At 51.5% G+C, this 19,379-nt stretch overlaps 1 protein-coding gene across 4 annotated transcripts; it reads right to left on the bottom strand.

Moving 5' to 3' along the window:
- Window positions 1-760: 760 nt before the first annotated feature.
- PAQR8 (progestin and adipoQ receptor family member 8) lies at window positions 761-15,502 on the bottom strand. Of its 4 annotated transcripts, none has more exons than XM_048935375.1 (2): window positions 15,443-15,502; window positions 761-6,168 (listed from the first exon to the last, which is right to left on the bottom strand). In XM_048935375.1, exon 2 carries the CDS (start codon window positions 6,144-6,146, stop codon window positions 5,085-5,087), a length of 1,062 nt encoding a protein of 353 aa, XP_048791332.1. In that variant the 5' UTR covers window positions 6,147-6,168; window positions 15,443-15,502; the 3' UTR covers window positions 761-5,084. The 4 variants fall into 4 exon arrangements, with proteins under 4 accessions (XP_048791332.1, XP_048791334.1, XP_048791335.1 ...); XM_048935377.1 differs by having other exon boundaries at window positions 15,448-15,478; XM_048935378.1 differs by having other exon boundaries at window positions 15,453-15,472.
- Between the last annotated feature and the right edge of the window lie 3,877 nt (window positions 15,503-19,379).

The raw sequence follows: 19,379 nt of genomic DNA, 5'->3' as shown, positions 1-19,379 counted from the left end.
AACAGCTGCTTAACAAAAGAAAGAAGGAAATATCTCATTTGGAGCTGCTCGCTGAGGCTCTGCCTCATATTCCCAGAGATCTGCAAGGATAAAACCAGGCAAAGATTGCCTTGGGGTAAAAGAACTCTCTCTTCTGATGTAACTGAGAATATCTGCAGCAATATCAGGTGCTCGAGATCATACCTCCTCTCTCATTCCCCCCTCTGTGTGAAGGAGACAGACCAAAATGCTTTGTTCCTCTGCCTTGGAAGCTCTTGTATTTTTTGCATTTGACTTCATCTGCTTGGGATAAGCCCGTTCCCTCTGTTGCTAATAACAGTCTCTAGCTTTCCAGGCACTGAGGAGTTGTATGCGTAAAATCAAATAGGAAAGGCCACGTAGGAAGTGCATTCCCTGGAGCAGTACTGCCAAGCAGCATACCACAAGCCTCTATTTTTGTTTCTTGTTAACAAGGTTAACAGCCTTGTTGTTCTGTTTTGCTATTTTGTCCCATTCTTCTTCAGCTTTTACTTCATGGAAACATAAAACCTTGGCTTCACTTGTCTGGCAAAATCCCTGTCACTTACGCAGAGGGCGAGACGTTTGCAAAGCACATCCCTGGCTCGGAAATGCATCTCTCTGCAGGGCTGGCTGCACGCCCACTTGAGTGGGAGCATTTTTTCCCTAAGCCTGTCTGCAGAGTTCCAGCAGGGCCTGCAGGCTGTGCTTTCGTGGCACTCGGGCCTCTTGCAGCCACGAAGGTGAAGGCATCTCGCCCTCTGCTGGGTGGAAGCACGGCAGTACAGAGGCCTTCCTCTGTATGCGACGATAAGAAATAACGATTGAAATGACTTGGCACAGTGCTAACAGAAAGAAAAAGAGCTGACTTCCTAAGTGACTGAAATTCACGCCGATGGATATCCTAGAGGTGGGGCATGTATTGCAATTGTGTGTGGCCGTGCTTTCTTCCTAATGATTCATAACCTTCTGTACTTGTGCATTTGGGAACTTCACACCACACCGATCATTTTACTTTCACAGTTTTGTTTTGTTTTGTTTTTCACTGGAGGTTTTTAAATAATGATCAGTACAGTACAAAGCTTAAAACATTACCAATGTTTTCAACAATACAAAGTCAGCAGATGGAAGGTGGGAAGGGGATGGTTAATATCTAACCCCCAGACCCTTCTCTACTTCCCAGGGGAAAAAAAAAAATACAAACTCTTTTTGTCCTTCTGTTTAGTAACAAACAGTGCTTAAAAATAATCTTGTCAGTAAAAAATGTAAATTGCAAGGCACATGAGGAACCCGTCCTTGCCCTGCTACACAAATCACTAGGCAAAAAATCCAAGTTTAAGGCGAGTTTAAGGTACCTCTCTCCATCCTCCCCCTTCTGCTCCACCACAGACCAGCAGATAACAAAGAGGCTGCCCCTGGTTCCTTCGGTATAAATCCCTGCAGGTAACAGCGTAAGGCACATTGGGATGACTGCTCAGCTGACCTGCGCAGATCCAACTTGTGAGATCTGCTACAGTACCATCGTAGGGCCAGAGATTCTTGAGGGTGAGGGCCTTCAGGATCCAAAAAGTGCTTAACTCCCTGCCACCAGGACACCCAACCCAGCCGTGCCTCCTCAAAGGAGCACCAGGATGGACGAAGCCGTGCTCCAAGCAGCGAGCCCAAAGGAGAAGACCCTGGCAGGCTCTCAGTTTAGCACAGCTGCACTTTTACTGTTTCAGCAGCTCTGGTCTCCTCTAGATCAACAGCACAGTTCTCAGAAGGGCACTGGCAGCCACTTCCCAGGCCCTTTGCTCTTGAGGTGGAACAGAGTGCTCAGCATGTTGAGTTTGCTCAGGTAGGCAGCTGGGTGCGTAAGGCACAAGTCCTGGGGTGAAGGAACAAACCTCTTTGTTGGAGGCAGACGAGGAGGATGGAGACAGAGACAGGGGAAGCTCCAGTGTAGACAAGTCCCTTTGGACACCAGGGGTGCACCCTCACAGCAGCAGCAATTTGGGTGGCAGTTGCCTGCAAAATTGACCCATCATAGTAATGAGGAAGTCAGCTCCAGGTCTGAGTGCAGGGCCACGCGGGCACATGAGTGGCTTCACTTGAGGGGTACCATGGGGATATGCAGAAACACCACTACTGTCACACCACAGTTGATTCAGAAGGAGAAGTTCCACTTCTGCTGTAGCACGGAGATGACATTTGACCAGAAATACCTCGGGAAATTCACGAAGGACCTCCTCCTACCCTGCTGTGAACTGGACAGCATTACTGCAATCATCCTTCTTTAGCCAGGGGCTGGACATCACATATTTTCACAGCCTTAGAGAAGCAAACGCCTGGGTGACCCCTGTCTTTTGATACCAGTATTACTAAGTGATAACAGCACAGTCTGCTGTTAGCAGCAATGCCCACTCCCTCTGTTTTAGTTCAGAACAAAACTGTGGACCGGCCTGTAACTGGCTTATTCTCTGTTATCTGCCACAAAAGCAAATTTGGCTGTGAGAAGCAGCCTACCTGCTCCTACTGGAAGTCTTCTCCCAAACTGAGAGGAGACCCACGTGTGCAAGCAGCCCTGCTGGCCAAGTAAGCTGGCTGGATGTTAAAACCAGGAGAAAATCACTGACATTTTTTCAGTAGGGTTGCTTTTCTGCTGGTCCATCTCCCAGCCATTTTCTTGCTCCATAGTCAGATAAACCTCTGTGCAAAAGGTGCAGTGTGAGGAGGGGTGAGTCAATAAGCAGCGTAGGAAATGAAGTCATTACCAATTTCTGAGTGCTCCTAAGCTGGGCTAGATGTCAACAAGGAAGCCCACAGTGAGGGGAAAGGGTGGACTAGATGACTTCTCCAAATTTCTCCTGTGATTTCTTCTCTTGTGATCAGAAATTGCTCTCCTCATCCTTTAATTTATCAATTAGGCCAGAGTTTCAGGTTTGTGCACAAAACCTTTTTGTTGCAGCCAGGTACCTATTGAGAGGTGAGTTTTCAGAGATGTTGTTGTCTGGCCCCCATGCTCCTCCAGCACCACGGCATTACTTCCTTCAAGCTAATCTTGACCCAGCTAGGACGCTCTGTAGATAAAAAAAGCCAAAGGCAAAACCTTTCTGGGTATTAAATCAGGCATGCATGCACATGCACAAACACATCTCAATAATTAAAAACCAGATCAAGTGCAGAAATCAGTGCTTGCCTTGACAAATCATCTCCCCAACCCTAAAGTCTTCCTGCTCGACACCAGCAACCACCGTTCATTTGCCTGCCCTTGGATTCAGATCTGTGGCTGGAATTGATCCCGCATCTTTCTTGCTTTCAGTGAAGATTTATATATCATGGTATAGATGTCATGACATTTGAGGCTTCAGCTCTTCTGTAAGAATACAGCTGGAAGGAATCAGAGTTGACTGTGAAAAGCGAGCAGTACGTTGACCAGAAGGTATGTAGTCTGGAATCTATCTGTATGGGCTCAGAGCATCCAGTCCTGTAAGTGCTGCTAACTTCAGTGCCACAGTATGGCTCCATACCTCAAATATCCCTCCAGCAATTACAGAAGAGATTCATTTAGCTGAGGACACCGTAAAACAACCCTTCCTGCTCTTTGGACAGCAGTGACCCGCAGACACCAGTGTTCCTGACCACTATATTTGCTACTCCACACAAGAACCTCCAAGTTCCAAGGACAAACCCATTCCAAGGTTACAAAACACCTTAATTCTGTCAACCTGCTCCTGCCTTTTACCATTCTACCTTCACCTAATGCCGATAAAAACATGCCTGATTCAAAGCCCCATAAGTCGGAGAAGAGCAACCTTGCAGATTCACGGCCATCTTTCCCACAAGGTCCACCAAGGGTTGCTTGGCATCCCGAAAAGGACCATTAAAAAGGGAATAAAGACTCCACATCCACTTCACTTTCATCCTCTTTCGGCCATGACCATTCCTAGGAGGCCCAGGGCCCAGCGGCTTTCCCATACCAGACAGATCACACCCAAATTAGTTCTGTGCTGCATGGTCAGAATTGGAGGCCAGTCAGACTCCCATGGCAGATGATATGGGATCAGGCTTTGCAGGAATGTATGAACATATCACACAGGCAGAAAAAGAGGCACTTCTCTCTACAAATGCATTTCCCCTCCCACTGCCAGCATCTTGAATGCTGATCGCTGGTCGCAGGGGAGCTCAACCTCTACCACTGCTACTGAGAAAAGCTAAGAAAATCAGCTCCAACCCATTCCAGGGCCAAGTCCTCAAGGGCAAGTAAGCACTTAAAATGGAAGGCAGGAGCCTCTGAAGAGCTGGGACAGCCTGCTTGGGCTTTGCTAAGCAGTTTCACCACAGATGGTGCAACTGTGCAGAAGGAAAAGATACAGATGACCCAACATCCCCAACCAGGGGGTGGCTGGGCCACAGCAGCGCCTGGCAGATGTGGGGGCCAGGTTCAGTTCCAGTTGATTCGAGAGGACTCTAGGTCAAGTCTTGGTCTGCAAGCATGCTTTGCTGATGTCACCTCAGCAACCTGCTGCTGAGATACTTCAAGGGGTCATAGATAAAATCTGATTTAGCTGAGCTGGAGCTGGGAAAGGATTAGTCCAGCCACTGTTACACACGCCCTTGTGAATGAACCCTAGAAATGAAATCTTACAACTGCTTTTGATGTTAGCAAGTCTCTCCTCAGCCAGCAGAAATGGCAAACCCCAAAGATGTCAACATGTCCACTCGGAGGCCTCATGGTGGGTTCTCCCTGTGCTGTGTGCCCTAGAAAACCCTTCTGCAGTTGCACAGCCCTCTGGCTACCATCCTTCACGTTCGGTGAGGTATCTCCCACAGGTTCACTAGAGAGAACAAAGAACCTCTGCCTATTCCAGTATCCTTGGTTAAGTGACTTTTGTGGCTTAAAACACCCCATGTCCCCCTGCATGGCAGAAGGCAGCTCCTGCTGTGAAAATGCACCCAGCATGAAGCGTCCAGCCCTCCACCCCAGTCCAAGGTCCAGGTTAGTCACAGTGTGTTAGGCAAATAAGCCAGTTATGCCTCTAAGATGCTATGCCCCTTTTCTTATTATTTTTTCCTTTTTGGGTGGTGGCCCATCACCTTCACAATTCTCAGGAGTCCTTTTTAGCCAGGATGGCCTTGATCCTGCATCGCAGGATGTAAGCTGTGATGGCACTGCAGGCCACCAAGCCGAAAAAAGAGACGCAGGAGAGATAGATGGAGAAAGGCCCGTGTCTTTTGAGGAAGATCTCCTGCCTGTTCTTGTAATCCAAACAAATGGCCTCCAGCTGCGATAGAGTGCAGATAGCCAGGAAGGCGTGGAAGATCTGGTGGGCATGGCCAACGATATCACAGGAGCCAGGGAAGTACTTCTCAGGAACCGGGCAGGAGAAGAAATAAGCACTGATAAGGAAAAACAGTATCTGGTACGTGTGGTACCAAGCAGCATCTTCCTGACAGCCCCCCAGGTGACACACGACCACCCGGTGAGCGACAGGACTGATATCCAAGATGAAGGCCAGCCCGGCTGGGATCACCTGGCACATCTTCCTCATGATGGGGTAAGGCCGTCGGTACCGGTATTTGGCATAGCAGCATCCAGCACACGACAGCCAGCCACAGAAAGCAGCTGCCGGGAGGAAGAAAAGCCAGAATTTGTCATACCACGCCTGGTCGGAGCTGTAGTAGAAGTGGGCCAGGGCACTGCCGTACTGGTAGGTGCTGACCCCGACGTAGTCCACGAAGTAGAAAGTGTAGTGGTACAGCTCTGACTTGGACTGCAGCAGGTGGGCCAGGAGGCTGCAGGTCAGGTAGGTGACAGAGGAGAGGACAAAGATGAGCAGAGGCAGAGACCAAGCATCCAGGTGTAGCTGCTCGCCTTCCACAAACGCTTTGAACCTCAGCAGCACGGCCAGCGCTGCCAGGAGATGAGTCCAGACGTTGACCACCTCGTTGTGCTTCTGGAAGAGGCTGAGGAAGTAATACCTCCAGTCCTGCCCAGTGGGACGGTACCCGGCGTGGATGTACGGCTCACGGAAGAGCTGTGGCACCTCTCCCTGTGGGACGGTGCACGGCATCTTGGGGAAGCCATCCTCCAGCAGGCGGGGAAGGCGGCTGAGCTGCGGCCCGCTGAGGGACAGCGTGCTGAGGCGCTCCAGGATGGCCGTCATCATGGGGGGACGTCGTCCTCGTGCCCTGCAGGAAGGAGAGAAGGAGGAAATGTTAATGGGAAGGCATTGGGAGAAGAACGTGGCAGTGCCGCTGGGTGAGACAAGGCACGGTGCAAATACCAGGGAGAATTTATCCGCAGAAACAAGGGGGATGCACAGGAACGGGCTGCTCGGGGAGGTGATGGGTCACCATCCCTGGGGGTGTTCAGGAACCGTGGGGATGTGAGGAACATGGCCTGTGAGCGTGGTGGGGTGAGCTGCAGTTGGACTCGGGGATTGCAGATTGCTTTTCCAAACGTCACGATTCTGTGGTGATATCAAGATGCAGGCCCTGCCTGGAGAGGCAAAGCAAAGGGCTTTTCTGGACTAGGCAGACCTGAATTCAGCACACAGGAGGATGTCTCTGTGGTTCGGCCTAGATTAGATAGAAACAGAAACATGACATCCTGCCCTTAGTCCCCACCTCCTTGGCAGTCTCATGGGGCATGTTTAGGGCTAGCTGCCAATAAGGGGGTGCAAGAAGCAGTTAGGGGAGATTTTACAGTCCAGGAGAGATTTAGACTGCATTTAAGGAGGTTTTTTTTTACAATAAGAGTAGTGAAGCACTGGAACACAGTGCTGGGTGCCCTATCCCTGCAGGCACCCAAGGTCAGGCTGGACAGGGCTCTGAGCACCCGATGGAGCTGTAGGCGTCCCTGTTCACTGCAGGGAGTGGGACCATATGGCCTTTAATCCCCCTTCCAACTCAAATGATTCTCAAGCACCTGTGAAGGGGGTTTTTCACCCTTTCAGCCAGAACAAACCACTCAGGGACAAAACAAGGACATGACGATTCATCTAAGGGTAACTTGCTTTTCTTTAAGTGGATTTGCAACCAAATCCTGGAGGCTACAAGTAAGGCTGGCTTCCCTGCCACATAATTTGCAGATGGGTTGCATGCCCAGGGCTGCAGCAATCAGTTGGGCAGAGGGGAGAGAATTCCACAGCCCTCATTCCCCCCTATGGAAGAGGCAGCAGGACAGGAGATGACAGTGAAATGAGAGGAGCTGGGCTAGATAACCTCACAGTGCCGACTTCACCCCTAATAACCTGTTTCCCTTCCACCCAAGAAGCTTCTCTTCCCTGCTGGCATTTACAGTACATTAAAAAAAAAAAAGGAAGAAAAAAGAACTCATCACACACGACTGTGCTTAGACTGAATCTGCTGCTGATGAAGCAGGCTCTGTACTCGTGTCCATCCAACACTGCATATTTGCAGGACTGGAGCTGGACTCCTAAGCTCATTTACACCCAAGTGCATAGAGACAACCAGAAAGTAAGTAAATGTTAATGAGTATTTTGCATGAGTGTGGGAAATGCTTTATTTTTCTTTTGTAGCATCTGCTGTGAGAGGCAGAGGGCTGCTCTGAGCAGATACACACCAGGAGGCCCTCAGCAAGCTGGGGACACCGTATGATGTTAAAAACCAAGAGGAAGTAAAAGCAGAGATGGGAGCTGACGAACAGTCCCAGGGTGAGATAGCACAAAGAGCCAAGTCTGAGCAGACTCTGCACTGACTTGCAAGTCCCACTTCCCCTCACAACTCAAAGCTTCTGATAACAGACAAAACATTTTCACTTTACTTCCTTGTTCTAGCAGATAGGAGCTGTCACAGCTGACATAGTGCATTTTCCAGCCAGTTCTTTCTCCTTGTGCTTTCCAGGCTTTCTTCGTTAGCATCTCTCAGGCCTGTTTGGTTTTTTTCCTTCTTTGCCACATAGAAAGTGGCTGCTGTGTCTGCTGGAGCCACCCTACAAGAGTTGGAAGGAAAGGTGGTTCCTAAAATGGAGTAATGTAGTGTCACAGCTGTGCAGAGCTGAAGGCAGAGCCCTCACTGAGGGTCTGACATGGGCAGATTCCCTTTATTCCTGTCCTAAGGGGGCAGACCCATGATGGAACATGTGCTTCATTCAGCAGCTTGTGTATTCCTAGGGGATACGTGCCAACATTTGGGAAGGCAGATTTGAACTCTGAGGGGATGGCGTGAAAAATGGACAACACTCCCTGTCCCCAGTTCCAATGAAGGCACATTCATTTGATACAGTCTGTTCTGACTCCTTATTGCTGATGGAGAAAGAAAAAACTCATTCATTCAACTTAATCTAGACCTCGGCTTCAGGATAAAGCAGAGCCCAGGCAAGGAGAGCAGCTCTGGCTATGCAGATTGCAATACTCCCTCTCTGTTGCCCTATCTGAATGCTGTTCTAGCTTCAAGTACAACAGCACAAGACTATATGGGCAGCTGTGGGGAAAGCTATCTCCATCCTAGGCAGAGCCAACACGCAGGTTAATGGTTGGACTGGACCATCTTGAAAGTCTTTTCTAACCTCAGTGGTTCTGTGATCCTGTATCTCTTGTGGATGAGCTGGACAGGACTTGAGGCTGAGTGTGGTGGGAAGGGCAGGAAGGCTTTATGCATGTTCTACTAAGATGATGTTTGACTTTCTGGTCCAGGTGCAAAGAGGCTACATGAAGCCTGTGTGTATTCACATCCCCAGGCAGGCTCTGCAGAACTCCCCATGAACTGGTGGTGTCCCTCCAGCACAGGCAGTTTTGAGCTACGGAAAGCAGCTTCTCAGGGTTTTGAGGCACAATCCCATAACCCAACCAGGACGATCCATTTTGCAGCAGCATGCCTGCTTCAAGGACAGGCTCTCTGGGGTCAGCATGCATCGTGTAGAGCCCCAACCCATTGCCAGTACACCACCAGGCTGCCCTGGTACTGCAGCAGTACTGATTGCCTCTATTTGCCTAGGCATCCACTGCCTCCACATGATGCGGAAGGGTGTGAGTATGGACTCTGAAACGCTTTGGGCATCCTAAACTCATCTACCTGTCTGTCCACCTGCTCCCATGCGTTTTCTGCCTCTCACACCATTTGCTCTGATGGGACCCAAGCAAGAGGGCTTACCATAGAACTGTCCAAATTGGAAGAGACCTTTCAGGAAGGGTCCTCTAGGCCCACTCCCTGTGCTGAGCAGGGACACCCACAGCTCCAGCAGTGCTCACAGCCCATCCAGCCTGACCGTGGCTGTCTGCAGGGATGGGGCACCACTGCCTCTCTGTGCAACCTGTGCTCCTGCCTTACAACTCTTACAGCAAAGAAACTTTTTCCAATTTAAACTTGCCCTCTTTTAGTCTGAACCATTTCCCATTGTCCTGTCACCTAACTTCCAGCATTTGCTCTGATATAACCCAAGCATGGTGGCTTGAACTCCATCACCCAGCATCCCTTTAATTAAGCATGGTCCAAGGATCTGGGTTTCCTGCAGGGGGTTCAGTGCTGCATCTTCACCTCAACTCAGCACAATGCTGCAAAACCCTCCAGGAAGGTGCATAAGCACCAAAAGTGGTGCTCATGATGACAAGGTGCAGGGAGAAAGGGCTCCCAGAGCTCCCCAAAAGATGGAGGAGACAAACACTCGTGCTGACACCGGGACATCAGAAACTGAAAGACCTGGACAAAGCCTGGATTGCACAAGCAAAGAGCAGGGTGCAAGGATGCAGATGGGTGCAAGGGGCATGCTGTGATTTCCACTGCCCCTGGCATGCCTGCTTTGCATGCTGATGAGCATATGAAAGGGACAGCAGCATCTGTACCAGGCACAGGCTGGCTCTGGCTTGCACACCAGGATTTTGCCATGGTCTCAGCTTGGATACAGCAAGCATCGCCCTTGAGCAGTGCTAGGGGAAGGCTGGGAACTGAGAGCAGAGATTCTTCCTGGCTGGGAAACACCAGGTTTTACAGTGCAGAAGGAGGGGCAGACATTTTTTCAAGCTAACAGTCCGAAATCACCAGAAACACATGCGGTGCTCAGACAAACAGTGAGTAAATCAGGAATCCGGCAGGCTTATTTTAAACCAAACTTGTGACACCGAGAAGCAAGAACAAGTTGGCAATTTGCAGCCATCATGTGATGGACAAAGCAACGAGCAACTAAAGAAAAGGGAGTGAGAAGGGGAATAACAACAAGAAAATAAGAGAGAGGAACCCCAAGGTCGGCACTGGCTGTTTTGCCTTCACAGAGCCCCTATTCTTTCCCTCCCGCGGGGGTGTCGGAGCAGCTGAAAGCCACATTCATCAGCAGGGCGCCTCGCTGCCATCCCCTCCTCACCCCCATCTCCGGGGGATTTCACTTATTTTGGCTGCTCCCAATTAAAAGCAACCAAGTATCGTTTGTTCAGGGACGGAGCTGCCAGGAGGGGGTGAGCGGTGCCCAGGGGGGATCATTGCAGCCACAATACGAAGCGCGGCCCAGAGGAGGAACGATCCCGTTCCAATTTTGCTCTCCCTTTCTTCCAAAGTAATTGGAAACTCGAGCTTTTTCCCAGCTCTTTTGCTTTTGGTTGCAGTCTAATGGAAGGGTTTGAATGAGAAGATTTCCTGCAGGGTACGGCTGATTTTCCCACCAGCCCGGCCTCGGTGTTAACTCTGTAAGTCAGCCTGCAGCAGCTCCATGTATTGGCTTGCAGGATGCTGCGTGGGCATCAGGCATTGACACACACACATCTGCTTCCAGACAGGCAGCAATGCCTGGGAAACAAAGCAGAGGGGTCCAGAGGGCCCTGGGGAAGTCTTTAACAGATGCACTGCGTTTATAAAGAAAAGCAGTTGTGTACGGCGTGGAAGTAACAACAAATTCCTGCATTCCACTCATCTGAGAGCTGTGCAAAAGTCCATCGGCTGCACCACAGGTTGCTGTTTTGGAAACACAGATGAGAAATGGAGATCCTAGAATGGCTCATAGCAGCAATTCTGCATCCTCTCAGCACCGTCAGAAAAGTGGAGGTCCTCCAAGTGCTCAGATGTTCTGCAAATTGGGTTTCCACCTCCCGGTATTAAAGAAGAATACAAATCATAGAATCATGGAACCATAGAAAATCCTCATCTGCCTGAAGAGAGCTAGGTGTTGTGCTCCTGATGTGCTGCTGTACCACACCAGGTCATGCTGGGACTGCAGAACAGAACATTACACTGAATATTTTATTTTCCTTGACACGTTTGTGTGCCCGGTTACATCCACATCAGCCCAAGAGCTGTGTTATGAGTACTCAGCCAACAGGGACTCTGTGTGGGTCGGGATGCTTCGGAAAGAAACTGGCGATATAGAATCATAGAAGAATAGAATCATCAATATAGATCAATATAGATAGACGTAGAATCATCAATGGAAGATACCTTCAAGATAATCAAGTCATAGAATCACAGGATGGTTTGGGTTGGCAAGGACATAAAGCCCTGCCATGGGCAGGGAGACCTCCCACAGCCCAGGCTGCCCACAGCCCCATGCATGGCCTTGGGCACGGCAGGGATGAGCACCCACAGCTCTCTGGGCAGCAGTGCCACTGCCTTGCCTTCCTCATTGTGAAGCATTACTTCCTTACACCCAATCTATTTCTCCCCTCTTATAGTTTAAGGCCATTACCTCTGGTCCTATCACTACACTTTCTGACAGAGTCCTTTCCACCTTCCCCGGAGGCCCCTTGAGGCATTGGAAGGCCACAATGAGAACTCCTCAAAGACTTCTCCAGACTGAATACACCCAGGTCTCAGCCTGTCCCCATAGGAAAGGTGCTCTACCCTCTGAGCATCTTCACGTCCTCCTCTGAATGCGCTCCAACAGCTCCATGTCCTTGTGCTGGGGCCCAGAGCTGTACGCAGTGCTTCAGCTTGGATCTCACAAGGCCCCACCACCAAGTCCAACCATCAACCTTACCTACTGAACCCCGTCACTAAACCATGTCTCTTAGTGATGTTACAGTGCAGTCACCATCCCTGGAGGTGCTCCAGAACTGTGGACACGTGGGTATGGCCAGCAGGCATGGTGGGGATGGGCTGACAGTTGACTTAGGGCTCTTAGAGATCCTCAACCTTAAGGATTCTATCATTCACTGGAGACCTTGAAAGGGGAAGCTGGAAAGTAATCTGAATTCTGCTAAGAAGCAAAGTAACCTAATGAAAATTTCACAGCGCATAGCCCAAATTCTACCTTTCTGTATATACTCACGGCACAGAGCTGAAGCAGGGTTTGTCCAAGTTTGTGTTCAATGGAACATTAATGCCTGATGATGACAGGACAGCATCCATTGAGGATGGTAGGAGATGGCAGGGTTCCCTTGCTGCTGGTGGTGGCATCTCCCCTGCAATTTCTGGTCAGAAAGCAGCTGGGCTGGCTGCCAGTTGAGCTGTGCGGAGCCATGAGCGCCTCTCAACGTGAGCTCAGCACTGCCTGCACCTTGGGCTGGATCCAGGAGATGGGAGCAGCAGGGACAGCAGCATGAGCATTGAGTAGGGATGGAGCAACAAGCTCTGCAGCAAAGTTTTGTGGACACAGCACCCTGCAAGGTCCTGAGGTATGTTGGGTACCCAACGTTAGGAAACCAAAGACTTGCATGTGGGATTTATTATTGAACCCAGATATCACGTGCAAGGGTTGGAAGGGGCCTCTGGAGATCATCTAGCCCAAACCCCCACCAAAGCACTTTCCTACAGTAGATTACACAGGAAAGCATCCAGGTTGGTTCTGAATGTGTCCAGAGAAGGAGACTCCACCACCTCTCTGTGCAGCCTGTGCCAGTGCTCCATCACCCACAAAGGAAAGCTGTTTTTCTACATGTTTGTATGGAGCTCCCTATTGTCCCAGTTTGTGCCCACTGCCCTTTGTTCTGTCACTGGGCACCGCTGAAAAGAGCCTGGCCCCACGCACTTGACTCCCACACTTGAGATATTGATAAGCATTGATAAGATCCCTCCTCCAGACTGAACAGCCCCAGGGCTCTCAACTTTTCCTCATACAGGAGATGCTCCAACCGCCTCCACTGGACTCTCTCCAGCAGTTCCCTGTCTGTCTTGAGCTGAGGAGCCCAGAACTGGACACAGCGCTCCAGATGTGGCCTCCCCAGAGCAGAGCAGAGGGGACGATCACCTCCCTTGCCCTGCTGGCCGTGCTGTGTGCAATGCACCTCAGCAAACCACTGGCCTTCCTGGCCACCAGGGCACACTGCAGGCTCACGGCCAACCAAGACACTGAGATTCTTGAATCTCCGCAGAGCTCCTTTCCTGGAGATCAGCCCTAACCTGTACTGATGTCTGCAAGTCAACTCGCCCTTGCTGAACCCCATCAGGTTCCTCTCTGTCAACTCTCAGCCTGCCCACATCTCTCTGAATGGCAGCATGGCCTTCTGCTGTGTCAGCCGCTCCTCCGAGCTCTGTATCATCAGCAACATTGCTGAGGTTGCATTCTATCTCTCCATCCAGGTCATTGATGAAGATGTCGAATGAGACCAGACCCACAGGTTTTTCTTCTGACCTCACCACACCTTTGTTCTTTGCCCTTTCTACATTTACTCACCAGTTTCTCCCACCCACCCACCCACACACAAAGCTTTCAGGTAGGTGTGAGACACCAAGGAGCAGCCTGCACCCACCAGGTGGAGCACCCTGACCTACGGAAACAAGAGCAAAGCACACTCCCCATCAGTCACCTGTGCCTGCCACCTTGTTTGCACACTCCTAGCAGAGTTTTGTTGCAGCCACCCACATTTGATTTGGGAAACTCCACCTTGCTTTGGAGCAAACAGGGTTTAGGCATGCAGGCAGCTGTACCCTGCCAGCGAGCTGTCATTCAGTCATGCAGTGATGGAGTGGGGTGGCTGACCTGACCCGCTTCGCACGCCAGCACTGGATTGAGCTGAATGGTGCCACAGAAATGCCCATTTTTTCTCCCCACAGGCTGAAAAGGGAATTTGGATTTGTTTCAACCGCATTTTGCTTTCACAACCTCCATCTCCTCCTGCCACGTCTGTGCAGCATCCTTCCCTCCCATCGCCGTGCACACAGCATCCCTGGGGCCTCTTTGCCCCAAAAGCATTGCTAGAAGATGTCTCAGAGCCTCCAGGCTGAGGCTGCTCAGCTTTACTACAAAAAAGCCATCACCCACAAAGAGCCTGATGCTCAAAAACATTTTGAAGGCTGCAGATTTTCGAGCTTGGCTCATCAGGAAAAAATGCCCATCCATCACGTGCGGCACCGCCGCTGCTGCGAGCAGGGAGAGGGGGAGGGAGGCAGCAAGCAGAGCCTGCAGCTGTGTGCCAGCCCTGTGAGCTGCCCTCCTCCCTTCACTCCAAGTCCTTATGCCCGTCCTCCGAGGTGAGCAGAGCTGCCCTTCAGCTGCACACAAAGCCCTCAGCAATGGCAAGTGAGGATAGCTGATTTCCCCCTGCAAACGTGGGATGCTAGGGATTTGCTAGGGGAAAATTAAAGCATAAACGCCTGGGGGACATAAGGTACGGCCACCAGCTTGCAGATCTCATATGCAGCCCCATAAATCACGGCTCCTAGCAGCCTTCCAGGGCAACATGCTCTTTCTGTGCTCTGGGTTTGCTGCACAGAGGGACACAAGCATCTCCTTGGCTCCAGGCACAGCTTCGATGTAAATACATGCAAGCAGCAACGCCTGCAGAACGGCGATTCCCTCAGGCCAGGGCCGTTAAACAACACCTTTGCGGGAGGAAATGTGCAAAGGCGGGCGGTTGGGCTCAGCAGGGCCGTGCTTCTAGGAATTGTTTGTGATACCTGCACCCCTCCGAGCTGAGCTGAGAGCTGGAGCGGGGCGCTTGGCAGCTCGCCGTCCCCTCCCTGCCCCAGCAGCGAGCACAAACAGCCCCGCAGCCCGCATTCCTCTCCCGCAGGACATCCAAATGTCCTTTCTCATGACCTTTCCATGACTGCAGCATCGCGGCGGCGCCCACGTCCCCATCCTCAGCCTTTCGGGTCGCTGGCCATGCAGTGATCTCCCAGCCAAGCGCCCCTCCGGCATGGAGGGGTACCTCATAGAATGGTTTGAGTTGGAAGGGACCCTTCAAGGCCATCTGTCCCACTCCGTGCACTGAGCAGGGACACCCACAGCTCCATCAGTGCTCACAGCCCATTCAGCCTGACCTTGGCTGTCTGCAGGGACGGGGCACCACCGCCTCTCTGTGCAACCTGTGTCAGCACTTCGGTGAACTCGTTTCCTAGCCCCGATCATCCCACAGCACCCAACAACCGAGCCACATCTCCATCCCACGGTGCAGAATAAAGACACCTGCAATCTCCCCGCAGAAGCGAGATGCTCACCTAAGGAAAACCCAACAGCAACCCTCAGCAGACAGCCCGGGGAAGCCAAACCCCCCAAACCATCACCGCGGAACCTGAAGCGGTTCTCCTCCCTCTCCTTTCGCCCCACGTTCGCCACGAAGCCCGCTGTCCCCGCACTCACCGCACCGCACCGCACCGCACCGCCGTGTCCCGCGGCCGCCGCCTCCGGGCACCGCGCGCATGCGCACAGCCCCGCCCCGAGCTGTCCCCGCCGGCCGGGAAGTGCGGCGGAACGCGACGCAGGGAGAGAAGCGAGTTGTGTATGTCTGTGCTCCTGTGGGTGCCGCTTCGAGGGTATCGCTTTGTTTGCTTGCCCCGTGACGTGTCAGCTGTGCTCCCAGCTGCACTGAGCTGAAAGCTTGGGGTACTTTACACCCTGAAATGAATCACCCGCTTCCCTCCCTCGTGGACAAACCCCAGGCGTGGTTCTGTTTGCTCTGGAGATTGCTCCCAGCAGGTTCCGACTCAGTTGGGCCAGGTTGAATTCACCCTGTCCGGTCCCCATCCTCAAACAGGTGTCTGCAAGGGGGTAAAATGGATGGGAACCTCTGATTTTGGGGGTGGGAGATGCTGTTCACCAAAATGGTTTGAGTTGGAAGGGACCCTTCAAAGCCATCTGTCCCAGTGAGCAGGGACACCCACAGCTCCATCAGTGCTCATCCAGCCCGACCTTGGCTGTCTGCAGGGATGGGGCACCACCGCCTCTCTGTGCAACCTTTGCCAGTTCATCACCACCCTTACTGCAAACAACTTCTTCCTTATATCCAGTCTCAATCTTGCCCTTTTTGTTTGAAACCGTTCCCCCTTGTCCTGTCACAGCAGACCCTGCTGAAGAGTCTGTCCCCTTCTTTCTTACACCCCTCCTTTACATACTGACAGGCTGCTCTCAGGTCTCCCTGCAGCCTTCCCCTCTCCAGGCTGCACAGCCCCAGCTCTCTCAGCCTGTGCTCATAGGAGAGCTGTTCCATTTTTGGGGCCCCTCTCTGGATGCTCTCCAACAGGTCCACATCTCTCCTGTACTGAGGACTCCCCATCTGGATGTTTGGTCACCAACCAGCCCAAGGGAAGCACTGAACACAGTGGATTTTGCCACCTTCTGCAGTTTCTATCACCACGGACCACAGTGCACAACTTTGGACTCAGGGCTTTTCTGCCTCGTGGAGGCAAGCATACACCGTCATATGCATACACAGTCAGATGAGAATTACTAATGTGCTTTCCTCACATTGCCACACATGCAACTTCCCAAGCCAGGCAACCACTTCTCTAAGCAATGACTGAGTGTACAAACAGGAGGGGGAACGGCTGTTTACAAGGGTGGATAGAGATAGGACAAGGGGGAATGGTTTTAAACTGAGACAGGGCAGGTTTAGGTTGGATATGAGGAGGAAGTTTTTCCCCCAGAGGGTGGTGAGGCACTGGAACAGGTTGCCCAAGGAGGCTGTGGATGCCCCATCCCTGCAGGCATTCAAGGCCAGGCTGGATGTGGCTCTGGGCAGCCTGGGCTGCTGGTTGGCAACCTGCACACAGCAGGGGTTGGGACTGGAGGAGCATTGTGCTCCTTTTCAACCCAGGCCATTCTGTGATTCTATGCTTGGGTCCTGTGGCTGAGGGCTGGGGTCACTCCCAGTAAGTGGGATCCCATCCCTGGTGGTGCAGAACGACAGTGCTTGGTGTGCAGATGGGTGATTTCCAGGCTTGTAGCAGGGAAGAAAATGAGGAATAAAAGGAGGCAGCTGTCACTGCCTTTAGTAACAACCAGAACTCATGATAACAGATGAGCAGACAGAAATAGCAACGCGAAAGCTCCGGGGATCTATATTTGGGCTATTCTGACCTCCCTGGAAATGCAGTATTTATTATTCATTGCTCTACTTTGCTTTTGCACAACAGGAGAAGGGAGCAATTCAGCCGCAGCATCCTGGAGGCACTGGGGGAGCTGAGCATTGAATTCAGGACCCCAGGAAGACTTCATCAGCTGTGTGAACACGGAGCTGCACCCACTTGCACACACCAGGCTTTCTGCTCTGGGAAGCAGAAGGTGGCTACGAAGCATCCCAACATACGGAAGGTCAGAGCCTTAACTTTTTACTTCCTTGCTGTGCTCTCCTGGTGAGATACAAGCAGCTCTCAGTGCACTGAAGTAAATAAATCCCATTAAGATGCACTGATAGCTGTTTTACATGGTTTGCTTCCCAGGCATAAACAAAAGAGAAAAGGAAAAAAAAAAAAGCCAGCTTAAAGATTTACAGAGCGTGTGGGAATAATAAATACTGGAAGAAAATGAGATCAGAACTACCTGAGATGATGCAGATTTGAGTGGGTGACAATCCCTAGGGGGATGGTTTTAAACTGAGACAAGGGGAGGTTTAGGTTGGATATGAGGAGGAAGTTTTTCCCCCAGAGGGTGGTGAGGCACTGGCACAGGTTGCCCAAGGAGGCTGTGGATGCCCCATCCCTGCAGGCATTCAAGGCCAGGCTGGATGTGGCTCTGGGCAGCCTGGGCTGCTGGTTGGCGACCTGCACACAGCAGGGGGTTGGAGCTGGATGAGCATTGTGGGCCTTTTCAATCCAAGCCATTCTATGTATCTGTGATTCCCCCACCTATGGCATGTGAATAGGATTAGGACAAGGGTTCCTCCAGTGCTGGATTGTGTCTCCCATATTTGGTCCAGTGTGATGAGACTCAGAATGATCCTCCACTTGCAAGCACCAAACCCATGATTGGAGTTCAGCTCCGACTGCTGCTTCACTGCACTGAATTCGGGGTTCTCTGTCTGCAGGTTTGGAGCTGTGGTTTGGAGCCTCCCCCCTCCAGGGACAGCAGCTTGAAAATTGACTTCTGGCTTGAGAATCGGTTTTGACAGAAAACAAGGGAAAAACACCGAGTCTTAGAGGGACCATAGGGTTCCCATACAGGGATCTCAGAATCCCTGAGCACATGAGATGTCACAAAAATGCCTGCCTGGATATTATTTCTACACCCACCCGTGATTTCTTCTGGGCTTTCATTCATTTCCCTGTGAGCTCTGCAGCCCTTGCTCTGCATGCATTTAGGTGCCTGATTCCAGTTTATTGTTATCCATTGTAAATCTGGAGTTTCTGGATCTACGACAGGGAGAGCTGCCTCTGCTGCAGCCTCCATCCCTTGGCCTTCCCTGCCTGTTTTAATGAATTATTCACACGGCAGTGGCTGGGCTGAGGCAGTTGCTATAGGGCAGGCTCATGAATAACAACAGGCGGATATTTTTAGCCCTAACTCTTATTACCGTGCTGCCCTTTGTTCGCAGTTAGCTCTGTGTTTTCAGCAGGAGGAACCCTGCAACACTGCCGAGGGCTGGGACTCCCTTTGGACTGACACATTACCACTTCCTTCCCAGTTTATGGGATGGCCATCTGCGTTCTCCTCGCTAAGATCTGGTGAGTGGGGCTGGGGGCTTTTTGTCACTCCTCTCTGCTGTCCCCACTCTGTCACCTGCAATGAAATTCATAACATCATAGAATGGCCTGGGTTGCAAAGGTCCACAATGCTCATCCAGTTCCAACCCCCTGCTGTGTGCAGGGTCGCCAACCAGCAGACCAGACTGCCAGAGCCACATCCAGCCTGGAAACAACATGAAAGAATCTAGCAGAAGCAGGATGCACCTCTAGGAGGATTGGTCCTAAAGCAGCCACGTCAGTTAATAACGGGATTTCTGATCACTTTAGGGGGATCTGGTGCAGATACATGGAAGGAGAAGGGGAAAAGGGGCAGCGATTGCTTCCTGCAGCTCAGAGCTGCTCCCTCTGCCGAGCCTTTGGCATGGCTGAATATTTACAAATGGTTTTAGCTCAGATGCCATCAGGTGATGCAGCCCCGCTCGGGTGCCTGCTGGGACTCACAGTTTGTTCAGCTTTCTCATTATTCTACTTCTAGCCATCGTTTGGATAGTTATTAAGGGTCATAGATATCCTTAATGCCCAGGTTGCCCAAGGAGGCTGTGGATGCCCCATCCCTGCAGGCATTCAAGGCCAGGCTGGATGTGGCTCTGGGCAGCCTGGGCTGCTGGTTGGCGACC

The sequence above is a fragment of the Lagopus muta genome, chromosome 2 (genome assembly GCF_023343835.1).
Source record: "Lagopus muta isolate bLagMut1 chromosome 2, bLagMut1 primary, whole genome shotgun sequence".
In the NCBI taxonomy this organism is placed as follows: Eukaryota; Metazoa; Chordata; class Aves; order Galliformes; family Phasianidae; genus Lagopus; species Lagopus muta.
The sequence above is the reverse complement of the archived record's forward strand: the minus strand, read 5'-3'. Positions and strand labels throughout refer to the sequence as shown.